The sequence below is a fragment of the Bombus impatiens genome, unplaced genomic scaffold, assembly GCF_000188095.3.
Source record: "Bombus impatiens unplaced genomic scaffold, BIMP_2.2 scf_2222, whole genome shotgun sequence".
In the NCBI taxonomy this organism is placed as follows: Eukaryota; Metazoa; Arthropoda; class Insecta; order Hymenoptera; family Apidae; genus Bombus; species Bombus impatiens.
The window spans coordinates 3,316,681-3,330,099 of NT_178641.1; the positions used below are offsets into that span (position 1 = coordinate 3,316,681).

At 41.8% G+C, this 13,419-nt stretch overlaps 1 protein-coding gene across 4 annotated transcripts in view; it reads left to right on the top strand.

Moving 5' to 3' along the window:
- Positions 1-13,419, top strand: part of LOC100742000 (transcription factor Sox-2) — a 124,345-nt gene that overhangs the window by 59,662 nt on the left and 51,264 nt on the right. For 3 of the 4 annotated variants that reach the window (XR_002947846.2, XM_024371966.2, XM_012393224.3), the window contains exon 2: positions 10,371-10,436. The exons of the other annotated variant lie outside the window; for it this stretch is intronic. Coding sequence is in view for 2 of the 3 variants with exons in the window: in XM_024371966.2 (XP_024227734.1) it covers positions 10,371-10,436 (66 nt within the window). In the remaining variant the exon portion in view is untranslated. The remainder of the gene's footprint in view (positions 1-10,370; positions 10,437-13,419) is intronic. 4 annotated transcript variants of the gene reach the window in all.

Here is a 13,419-nt window from a genome sequence, read left to right on the forward strand (position 1 = left end):
GGTGACGGGGGGCTGTAGCTGCAGCTGCAGCTCTGGCCAGGTGTGCTCTCGCGCAATGTTGCCGCAAGGGTGAATTACTCTCTGCTTCTCTTTCGCTCCTCGCCACGTCTTTCTCGCTCCTCGCCCCTCTGTCACCCTCTTCGTGGCTGTTTCTCCGTTGGAGCACAGCGAGACAGCGCGCAAGCCCGATCCAAAGGACGATTTTGCGTGCAAACGTTTACACCGCTTGCAAAAGAAATTTTGCGATTGAGATTTCAGAAGAAAATGAAAACGTAGAAACAGACTTGGAGCGATGCGGCTATATTACGCTGAATGCGTGAAATATAATATATAATTCGTATAATAATCGTATAATAATTCGTCATAGATATTAGTAGGTTTATTGGTTTCGTATTAAATGTGACAATTGGTCTGAAGTATCAATTTGTGTCTAACGTTTCAAAGGGGATCAAAATTCTTAGAAAATTTGATAATTTTCCGCTCATATACGCTCGTTACAGACGTTTGGCTCGTGACAAACGAATTCGCCGATTTGACCACGCGATCATAGACTAAGTACGAAATTATGCGTTAGAGTGTCTTAAGGAAGGATTTTACTTCGTTTTATGCATGAAAAATCTCGAGCTCGTTAATTGAATTGGCTTAGAAAACGGGTTACAAATCGCGCAGAAAATTGCGAATCTGCTTCTTGCTTCTTAATCACAGGGAACGCGGAACTGTCTCTCTCCGCGCAATGTTCCTCGCGAAACGACTTAATTCGCCTAACTGTATGCAAAACCACTATCTTTTAAAGCAGATTAACGAGATTAATCGTAGTTAATTCAATTCAAATCATCAGCAACCGTGAAATAAACGGATCATAAATTTGTTGATTGCTACGACTCGGGATAACAATGAGAAAAGGAACATACACGTAGAGAGGAAGAAGAAATTATCCGCGTTCAACGACTAAGCGACGTCTAAAATATTCGATGTGGGAACAGATTTCGTTCGTTTAGAGCTCCAAGTATATTTTTATTGGCGGCCGTGCGAAGCCAGTACAGATAGGAAATTGCGGAAACGAGAAACCGGCGATATCTCGATAAGAGCCTCGCCGGGCAACGCTCTCATTGCCTCAATTTCCACTTCCACTTCCACTTCCGGTCGCGATCGCTTTTTCCCATCGGTCGGGCCTAAAAAACACGCGTCCCATTGTCACGTGAAACCGTGAAGCAATAAAAATGATCAGAACTCAGTGTGCTACGAAACACGTTCGTTCAAAGGTCGTTATTTAGCATTACTGAGAAGATTATGACGTTTATACCAGAGATGACGTCGACTTCTTCATCTTATTACAATTCAAGTGCCGGTAGTAAAAATTAGCCTTGTTCATCTGTATCTATGTTCAGGATGACAAAAGAATATATTTCAAGGTCTTGTAAAACCTATCAATTACCATTTGAAACCTATTGAATATAGAACCTATCATTCGAAAATATGTCCAGATATAGATCATCTTTTATAACGTGGGCTACACCGTGACGTGAATTTAACTTCTAATTAATAGAATTAATTAGTATTAATATTGTTGTCTAAACGAGTGAAAAATTTGTTCTTGTTACGAGCCTTTTCTATCGACGATCAAACCTGCTTGTTACACAGTAGCTACAGGAAGTTCTCGCACACCATCGTACGTATTACAGTATGCGCATACTAATTAATTGAATCCAAGTATAGTAAAATTCGTATCATTTGATGGTACATTCGTATAATTATAAAAATTTAGCGAAGATATATTATAAAAATGAAACGTGGAATCTGATCGAGAATCGTTTCATTGGCAAGCAAGAGCGTCAATACTTTTCGTTGTCACTGTAAGTCATCGAGTTACTTTATGGAACGATATGTATTATTTTTGCGTAAGTCGCCTAAGTCACGCGGATCTGGCATGATTTTTCCATCGTTGAGAGAATCTCAGGGGCGTACCTAATGGCGACCCTGGCCGAAGTCAACGAGCCGGTACGTTTCATCAGCGGGTAATCAGTGCGAGCCGGTACTGTCCGGCACGTCGTCGGTCGCCTAGGTTCCGCACCCTTCCGGTTCCGGTGTTCCGGTAGGCTTGCCTTCTCTCTCTCCGCAGGGGAACCCCGGTTTCCGGTTTTCAGGTGGGATACACGCTCAGCCGAGCGCCGTCACGTTTCGGATCCATGGATCCATGGATCCTCCTTCCTCTATTTGTCTCGCTCTCCCGCTTCCCATCTCTCTCGATTCATCGATCAACCGTCAGATTCGTTTTCGTTCGTGTTTCCGGTAATAAGACATCGTCGTTTCCCATTGCTCAAACTTTTCATCTTCGAAATATATTTCTGGAAGGATGAACTTTGTCTCGAAAGATATACTTGGAGAAATTAGTAGAAAAATTGTAAAATAAGAAGCTTTGTGGAAAGACTTCTATGGAATAATCAAGATTATTTAACGAATAAAATCCTTCGTATAATTCGATAGAACAACTAGAGTGAGTATCTGCGTAAACGCAACTTACAATCAGAAAGTAAAAAAGTGTGAAATATATTCGCAAGCCTAACGCTCGCCATCCGAAGGCTAAACTATCGAAAAATATATATTCGAATAAATTAATACAAAAATCGTATTTCAATTTCGCCAAGTTCAAAGTCGTTCTCCGTATTTTTTAAACGATCATTCCTGCTACGCTTGTGCTCGTTGTCAGACTCGAAGCATCCCATTTCCTTTTCGTCCATATTCCAGTCGCTCGAGTGTCCGTATGTCGATCGTTTGAAAGCGATCGAAGGATGACCGATATCGATGTTCCCCGGCGCGAACGGTGACTAATGGCCAACTCGAGGCTCAAACAAAACGTCGAATCTTTGGGGCCCGTGGTGAAATTTGCCGGCAACCTACCGCACTGCGGCACGTAGCGCCTAAACAAGGGGGCCCCATTAGGCGAAATGACTGCAGGCAGCGAGCCACTCGTGATTAAAAGGTCGATTTGTTACACGAGCCCGACGTCGCGAGTCGAGCATCGAAGGAAGTCGTGCTTCCCCACCTTCGACTCCTCGATGCGGAACGACACGAGGTCGCTTCGTTTCCACTTTGCTTTACAGCGGGGCTGCCCCGATTCCGGTGTACTTAATTACTCCCCATGAGTGATTAATGCCGACGCGATAACAGCGGCGCGTTACACAATTGAAATATATGAATTGATAAATATATGCACCACCGGTAATAAATATCGGCACAGAAAGTCAGGTTATTCGTAACAATCTAATACAGAGCTTGCCAAACTTTCATGAGTCGAGGCTCAATTTCGAGATCGGTAATATTTCACGATGAACTTGATTGCGCGAAATGTAATTGCCGTGGAAAGTGGATTCAACATTTTTGGAAGCTGTAGCGAGCAACACGCACGATTCTCCATAAATTACGTTCCTCTGTGGTATCTCGTAAAAAAAATACTTCTTACAAATTCTCGCACGCTTGTCTCGCATGATAAATGTGAATGTAAAGATAAAAAAAAATTTTTATGGGAAACCAGACGGTGTCCTAATACTTCCAAACAAAGGTATACGCGTGTCGTTAAAAATGTACTACAGTAAAGGTGAAGTATTAACTATATGGTGATTTGTTAACGTATATGGTGATTTGCGCAGAACCAATTGTCATCGGAAGGGACTGCAATTAAACCGTGCAGACAATTCGCGATTTTATGGGAAATCCGTGAACGCACCACCTGCCAAAACGGTTGATCACATGGGACAGGAGACCGACGTGATTCGCCCGGTCGTTTAATGACGGCGAGGTTGTGGGAACCCGGTCACGGGTGGAGCGAGCACTCCCCTTAAGTACAGTGATTATGCGACTGGGGACACGGTACTTGCGTAGCACTCGACGATTATTAACATGGATCGATTCGACTCTCTTTCCTGTTAAAAAAAAAAAAAAAGTTCCTGTGGAAAATCCGCGAGGGGAACCGACGTTTGTTTCAGAGCTGGACATCTCGTCAAACCGTTCAAAAACTTTTCTCCCTACCGATGTTCCCTCAGATCGTTCATCAACGACACTGTGCTACTAATTTTTATATTAAAATCTGCTTAAACGATCTAGAATACTTAGACTAGAAGCGACAGATAAACTGATTATTATCGTTCAAACGTGATTGTTATAATTTACTATATCACTGCAATTCTACCGAAAAGTCCGAACAAATTCTTTCTTTGTACTTAGATGTAGCGGAAAGGGGGTGATTCTAAGCGAAAAAAGAAGCCGAAAATATAGAATAAACATTTTTTTAATGTTTTTTTCTTTTTTCCACTTCTTTCCGCTTGTACCACTAGTTACCAACCACCCTGTATATGATAACCTTGCGATAATACAAAATTCTCATCGATGAATTGTCACGTTTCGTAGAAATGACAGTGTATGTAATTGGAAAAGCATTGCATTTTATCTCAAGTTGTAAGACGCGAATCTGTCGTATACAATTCTCGCGAAAATTTTTCAACTTTCATGTTTCTGGATTTCCTTCGCTTTTCCTTCATTTTTTATTTTTTCCTGGTGGGTTAATGGAAGTAGAGGCGTTTGCCGTTTAGCTGGATGAAGCAACCACTCTTCTTGAGTGTAACGATTACGTCGCGAGGGATACGATACTTGAAGTCGACGACTTTTAGCCGGATTGCCGGTAGATTGGTCCGAATCTTCCTCCGTTTCTACAATCTCACTGAAATCGTGGCTCCTCTTCCGACAGCAAGACGTTTTACCCTCTCCAGTCGAATTTAATTTTGTTCTTTCTCTCTTAAATATAACTCGGAAAAATGCGACGACAGGGGAACGACGATATTTCGTCGCAATAACAGCGAGCATCCAATCTTCGAATAACTTTGATCGATGACATCGACGTAACTGGAGAACGAATTCGCGTTTCATGAAGGGGATGATAGCGCGCAGGGGTGAGATTGCCTTGTCACCGTGACAAATGGTTGGAGAACGAAAGGTACCAGGCAACGTAGAAACGCGCCACGTCCTTCCACTCCCTGAAATATTCGTTCTATCTTGCTTCAACCTCGTTGGTTTCGCCCTTCTTCACCTGCTCGTCTCTCACGATACCCCCGAAGACAGCGGAACGATCAACCCTGCTGACGATTAGTCATTAACCATCGACAGTCCTGACAAATAGCCACCGTTCAAATTTATTAAATGCCACGGGAATAAACACGAAACACGATAAAGAAATCTGAAAGTTTCTCTCACAGTACGCATCACGCAACCGGGCAATTCATTTTTGCAAGAAACCAGGAAATCGTATTTAAGTTTCTTTAAATATACCTGATTTTTTAAAAAATCCTTATCATTCCGTCTACCCGACGTAACTGAAAAAAAAACAAGCAAATGTAAATAGTTGACAAAACATTTTAGAAAACGCAAAGAATATCGTTCGAGGCAAACAATATTTTAATCTTGCGACACGTAGCATCTTCAAAATCACGAGAAGAATGCGCAAGGTACAGGTTTAGCCGTAGAATCAAATAAAAATTCAATTGAATATTAACGAAACCTGCCAAAGATGGCAACTTGTCACGATCTTCTCCGGCGGTGTTCGATTTTAGCCACGCAATGTCTATCGTACGATGAAACGTATCGTTTTATTTTTTACTCGGCGAGAATCGGTCTTTTTAATCATGCATTGTCTAATTACTTTTCCGCGGATAAAAGCGGCACGATCGATTTTTTATTAAACCGAGTGTGGTTTTTCATCCGGCAGCAGGGCGTACAATCGGCTGAATATCGGCGGTACGTGAAATTTTATTCGCGTCTGGCTACTGGCTGGCATGTTTGCATAATTGAAAGCTCACCGCTCGCGAAACGTTTCGCGTGCGATTCGGCCAACAGCATTATTCGCAACCTGTCGACGAATTGAAACGCGATCCGGTTCAGCCGTGTAAACTCGATGTTCCTATCGGAGTGCAACGATCGTTCTCCGGTTACGTGAATTAAGAGCTACTACTCGTCACGTTCCACGGTATTCCGCGAACATCGTTCGCCGACACATCGGATCAGCGATTCCTTTTCGTTCCGGTTTCTCGAGACTTAGATGAAATTCGACAATCCCGTGCACGCGAAAATATGCAACATGCGACATGCGGCGATACCTGTGTTTTTAACACGAGAAAGGAATTCGATCGTGTCAGGAATGTTTCGTTTAGTAAGTATTTTAAGAAATACTAATGAATTTCGAAGAAACTTTCGGTGGAATTTAATAATAAGTATTGGAGATTATATATGCACTAGCCAATTACGGAGGAAGATGGTAATGGTAAAAACAGAAATACGTACAAATTGTTTAAACGACACGTTCTAGCGCTGATTTTCCTTTGAGACACGTTTGCTCCAATAATTCTCCTGAGTAAGAGAGAGGTATTTCACGCCCCATCTTCATCGTTGTACTTAGCGATAATCTGAAAATTAAATTTTATTTTAGTTAGAATTAATGACTGAGAAGTTATAATAGAAATTAAAACTATCCAACTATGGAGGAAGGCAGTAACCACAAAGAAACGTAAAATGAGGTTTCTTGTAGTTTTGAATAATTATAGACTTGAAAAGAAGCCAGCAATTGTATCGCAGAATATTATCGTTTAAAGTATAAAGCGTCGGTGGCTGTGGTCGTAGAAAAGTATATGAATTTATTACGAATGAACAGACGCTTCTTCCACAGTTGATCAATCAAAGAAAGAGGCTATAATTCCCCGAATTTCGTTTCAAACACGAAAAACACACATCTTTTCTTCCGGAACGCCTGGTATTTTGATTTGTCACGATCCTGTAAAGGATGATGGTGCGATAATACCTTTTTTTGACTGTATCGTTATTGCGATTCACGATTTTTCACAGTGAATAATTTCGTGGGGAGCAAGTATTACGATGAGTGGAAGTAAAAAAGAAAAAAAAAACCGCAAGGAATCGGCGGGTTCAAACGTCACGCGCAAACCGCACGGTTGAAGGGGGCGTTTCACCCCTCGTAGCCAAAAATCACATTCCTACCGACCGACCCCTCGAATTACTGCGTGGTACCGCATCGAATTCGCATTCCCATACGAGCGTCAACCCACGTACAGTCCTCCGCAATAATTGCATATCATTCTACCAAGGGGACAAACTTGCGTCAAAAAGAAAACAGAGAAACTTCCTTCTATATTCATATTCATTTTCAACTTTTAAACGATCAACGACATCTTCACTTAACGATTTTGCAGAAATTGAAAAGAAGAAAGCAAAGTGGAATTTCATGATGATTTATAAGGATCTAATAGTTAAAAAACAAATCGAAGTTCTCAAAACGAAAATGATCCTTGTCCGCGTTTACATTTTTTTCTTTTTTTTCAGGAAGAGAGAAAGAATAATGTAACATAATTTTGGTTTAACACATTTCAATGCCTTTAACGAAATGTTCGTATTGTTATACGGTTGCACAATTGTATCTAATTAAATGACGAAAATGTGTAACCACGATGAAGATTAATTTTATATTTAAAAGCATAATTTCCATTCGACGATAAATCTGGACATAGACTTCTTTTTATAAGAGCAATCCCAACCATGTGCCTTTCGATTCTAATTATTAGAATGCGTTATTATAATTAATAAATACTTTACAAAGCGGTAACGAATTTGTGAAATGAAAGAAGTGAAATTAAATAAAGTAAATTTTATGAATTATAAATTATCTGTTCATCGCATTAAATGAAAAATATTAAAATCGCAACAGAGAATCATGTTATAATTCGCAGCTCGTACCTTGTCAACTGACTGATATTGTTAGTTGGTAAATTATCGTGTCGCAGTACGTGGGGTAAACTATTACTGGAGAGGACTGTACGTGAAGACACGAGTTACGCAAAGCACACGAATAGTCACGCAAGCGACGTGCATGAATGCGTAATGCTAGCGAACAGTGATTTCCACCCTCGATGACCGCGGTCCTCGCCGCCCCCTTTCCACAACCAGATGGGGTTCTCACGAGTCACCCTTAATACCGCTCATAATCGAACCCGATAATACTTGCTGTCACAACACGCAAACAATAGCCCGCAGCTGATTGAAAAATCAAAGGATTACTCGTGATCTTGTACTTGGAAATCGTAGAGGTGGTCTCGCTTTTGATAAAAAAAGCGAGAAGACGGTCGGAGGGTTGTAACGAGCAAACAGGAATTCCCCTGCGATCCAATTTGATTCAATAAAATATTTATGTGCATTCAACGACCTAATTGGTTGGAAAGATTGTGATTTACCAGGCAAACGATAAACGCTGCGTTCTTTCGACCATCTTCGGCGAAATTCTACTCTTCTAACGTTGAAAAATATCCCTTTGAACAGAATGTACAAAGACTTGTTGATATTCACGATTTCTCGTTTCAATCGTATATCTTGTTAAAATATTAACAAATGTTCTTTCTGTTTGCCAAAATGAGAATCGAAATAAGCGTAGAAATTGTATAATCGTGGCGAGGTTATTCGTTGTACTCTTCAGTCGTACGCGTCTCAAACGTTCGGCGGTCGAAACATCAATAAGAGAATCGTAACGACGACCTCCAACTGTTATGGCGCAAGACGTAACAATGATTCGCGCATGACAACAACTGGTGTCGCTATTACAGCAAATTTGTGTCTATTCTAAAGGAAAATAAGAAGGGATAGATTGTGTATAATTTGATTCGATGGAAATTAACACTTTTATCGCTATTGATCTGCAAATTAATTATAACCAGTATGCAATTGCATTGTTGTTTTTATTACGATAAAGATTCATAAAAATTCATGTTTCTTTTAAATGGAGAATATTACGTTACCATGTTAATATTATGTACATTGTTGTATAAAATTTTATACACTGTATCATGTACACTGCACTTTATACTTTTGTGCATTTAAATTTCTCGTATGACTCGCTTGTATTTTGACAAGTTACAATTTGTTCAAGTACGGCTTCATAACGAAATTAAATGGAAAATTATATATCGTTTGCAAGAAGAGAAACTGAAACTTTTCTGGCAATTAAAGCGTCAACGAATTAATCGAGTTAACGTAGCAACAAGTGAAACGTCATAAGCAGTTGGTAAAATTTCGCGTGTGATTTTATCAAAGAGCAACGACGCAAGTTGACACGGGAAGAGACGTGAACGTTGGTCGCGTTGAACGTGGAAAAATTGCCCCTGGAATTTCGCGACGCGTCGTCTCCCGGTTCTCGCGGCAAGGACAGCCGTCACATTTTTATCTATCCCCGCGCAGTGTAACACGGAAACGTTCTGCCCCATGGTGAAAGGGAGTGTCGGCTGACACGCGGTTTAATCGACGATACACAGATGACAATAACGGTGAAACTCGGTGTGTTCCGCATTCGCTAAATAAAACAGGAAAAAATGGCAAGAGAAAGAGAGAAGAAAAAGAGCGCGCGACAGAGCGGATAAGGGATAAAAAGAAGACGAAGGAAAGAATCGAAGAGGGAGGAGGGTGTATCGAATAAATTTCTCGCGTCCTGTGGATAATGTATCGTCCAGCGTGAATAACCGACGAAAGCGGTGGCTCGTTTTATTATAAAACCACGGCGATGCAAATAAATTTATCGACACACGTCCCGCTCGGCGACGAGCGTCCGTGTCGCACCTTGTCATCGTCTTTGTCCACTATTCCATGTTCACTCTCGACTTTGTCGGCCTGATAATGACCAGTTGTTGTATTAGTTACTTTTGTAAACGAGTGTACATTTTTTACGCGACTTCCTGCGAAACCGATACCGCAGAAACGAACGACTGATAGCCAACAATTGCGTTTCACATTAAAAATTAATAACGAAGAGGCGCCTACTGGATACTCGATTAAAAGTTTGCAAGTTGACGTGAATATATAACATCGGGGCGTGGTTTTCTTGATACAAACGGAATTCGAATAGCCATTTCGCTCGAAATTATGTACAAAGTGATATCATCGTTACTTACGTTTTTTTATATCGAGTATAAAATTAAACGAGTTCATTCGCGATGCGCCAGCTGCACTAAGACATACATATATTTATATCAAATTAAACGTTTCATTAATTTCACGTTATTTTTACGTTCGTAATATACACTGGCGATACATTTTACTAAAACGTCCGATACCATCGTTGATTCCTTGCTCTCGACAGTCACTCAAAAAGTTGCGTATTTACGATCTACTTTCGAAATGCCTGTATCTCCGAATCAACCAGACAATTTTCATCTTGGATCCCTCTATGTTAAAATATTTCGTTTTAGGCATCGAACGATATAAAGAAAACGAACCTTGCGATCTTCGATTGAAAATTTCTTTATGTAAATAGCACTTTTGCTTTTCTTTTGCAGGGCAGAGAGTGACCGCAAAATGTTGAATCCAGACACCGGCTGTTACTCGGAGTCCGTTCGGGCATGGTGAGTAACGCAATCAGATAAAAAAGAAATCGGCATTAGGGGTTAATTTACGGGACGCATAAGCGCAGCCAAGCCTCGTCGCAAGAATGTGTCTACGTTCGAGCCGGCCATAGCTTGCCTCTAATCTCCCTCGAATATCTTGGCTCGCGTGCCGCGCGTGTTCTCATCAACGCGTAATCTTAATTAAGTACAAATCGTTTCGTGTACGACGACGCGCTACGCGTCCAGCTACGGCTATACCTTTAGATAATCGACCGTTTAACTTGCTTTCCTTCTCGTGCTTTCTCGTTTACGACGTTCTAGTCAAATAATCTTCCCGTTATCCTGATATTATTGCGACATTATCGTTACGATGTTGCCAACACCGGTGTAGCGCAGGTGACACTGTGATTATTACGAGTCGGACTTCACAGTCAATTCGACGTCACCGATACTGCAATTTCTTCTGATTTATAAATGACACGGGCGTTCTCCGTAATTGACCGGCGTTCGTACGTTGCTTCTATTTTAAATGCTAGAGTGAAAGGACCGCTGTATGTAATTCCTGCAAGAGTAAAGGAACTTTTTGTGTGCCAGGTCGAGCCGGGTCAGTCGAACTTGGTGCTAACTGGACGCGAATCGATTCATCGAAAGCCAACCTAACTTTCGTCCACTTTAGTTACCCGTTCTCCTTTCGATTCACGAACCACCTTCGAAACGATCAAACATTTAAATATGGTCGTGAGTAAAGAGCACAAAGTATTCTATCGATTTGACGTCGATTCGAGATTAAGAAAATCGTGACACGCGACACGAGAACACACGTTGCTGTCTGCAGGTTGGTCGCATCGCGATTGCGTGCGGCTTAGCTTCGAGTTCAACGGCGACGAGTAGAATACACGCGTCATCGGTGACAGCGTAATTGAAACTATGCTTACTTTAATACCTCCGCTACACCATTCATTAGGAACGCGAGCTTTTTGCGAATAACGTCGGAGAGTGTTAAATGATTGATAGCGGCGAACAGGAACGAGAAACTCGTGCGTAATCTCAAACAAGGTCTAGCGTGAACACACGTTACGAAGGTAGAAACACACGTCGCGTGAGTATCAATTTAACTCGAAACGTTCTTTTTTTATCGCGTTATTCCCTCCTTTGCATCTCGTCTTCATCCTTGTTGTCGATACGGTATCTTCGTTGATAATGCGACGATGATCCGTAGCCAGTCTTTCATGCTGCTATTAAACGTTTAAGAGGCCAGAATTCTTTTTTATCGAAGATTTCCAAAGAGAGAAAGAAAAAGAAAAGTGAGAAAAGAGAACACGAAAGTCTGCCCTGCCAGCGATTAAGAAGGTAGAGGAAGGAGTTGAAAAATTCGTTATTTAAATTGAATCATTAGCGAGAATCTGTAATCGCGTTCGATCGGCGCTGGTTTCGGCTTAATTGAACGATAATTCGCGGAACGGCGCGTCCCGAAAGAGAAGGCGAGAGGCGCAGTTTTCGCGTAGCGAGCACGAACCGGCCGCGGATCAGCCGTAAATATGCTGGCAAGGAAACAAACAGGGCCGCGATTCAGTCCAAATTGCGCGCATGAATTTTAACGAACGGTGGTCGGCCGATTTTGTACGGCTGGCTCGAAATATCGAACCGATTTTTCATAATTCAAACCGTGGCCAGGCGCAAAATTCAATCGGTCCCCGCAGCCAGCCCACCAAACCCCCTGCCCTACCCTCGTTGCCCGTTATTTCCGTACTGGTTTTCGTGTTTTTGCCATTATGCCGGCAAAGGTAATTTCCCAGGCTCGACCGCTGCTGATGTATTTATAACGAAACGAATTAAACTCGCCGGCCAGCGAATAGGTAACAAAACGTTCCCGCCGGCCAGCAAGCCCCCTCCATTCGAAAATAAAATACCCAAATATTTGCCGGTTTAATTTGAATCATGCTCGCCTCCAAGCCACCATGTTACCTGGCTTAATAATGAAATGTCGCATTGTTGCGCGATCGAGTTATAGAACAAACCCCCCGCTACGATTTTTCCAACTTGTATTCGCATCACATCTTTTACATTTCAAGAGTTGTTTCGCTAACATAATCGTAACGTATCGATATATCGGTGGAAGTTTCATTTATTTTCATCTGTTTTTCTATCGTTCCTTTTTTCTTTTTCTCTTTTTGCAGGTGCAGCTATCCTTGCTCGCGCGTGTACAGATGAAATTTGGAGATTATCGCTTGACTAAAACGATCAAATACGATCGAAGAAGATTTTCACTTTTCTCTCTGTTACAAATCCTTTTTCGCTATTGATCGATGCTTCAAAGAAAAACTACGTGTGCCTACGGCACAGTCTGAATATCTCGTTTCTTTCGCTTTCCAACTATCCAACTTTCCAACGCTATCTTACTATCTACATACTCGTAACCGATAATTTACGTATGCACTTCACAAACGAATCATTGTGCTTACGTATCTCTTCTTGTCTAGTTTATTGTTGACATTAATTAAAATTCTACTCAACTGACCAAGTATGCGTTTCTTTTCCCATATTACTAACACGTTTCCCGTACTACGAACTAATCTTTCAGAGGGTTAGCATGGAAAGCATTTGTACGAGAGAAGAAACTCGTGAAAGTCTCCTAATGGACCGCGCGTTTGTGTATTCGTTTGTATTAGCGAGACAACGAGCGAAATGGAAGGCAAAGAAATATATTAGGCGAGTTTGTCGGGGGCGATTTATCCGCAATCGCAGCGTTGCTTTTCTCGGGACATTAGGGACACGATCACCGCACCGGTTGAAGAAGGATCGTTGGCCGGGGTGCTCGGGGGGTTGGGCCTTAATGCGATTAAGGTCGTTATCAGATGTCGCCGACGTTTCTTGCGCGATGACGTCGACTCGCTCGTTTGTCATCGCGCGACGTCGTCACGGGGGTTGCATGATTTACTTCCGTTTCCCTCCTTTCGCGCCCTTCGTTTCCTGTCGGCGATTTCCTTGCCACTGGCTCCCG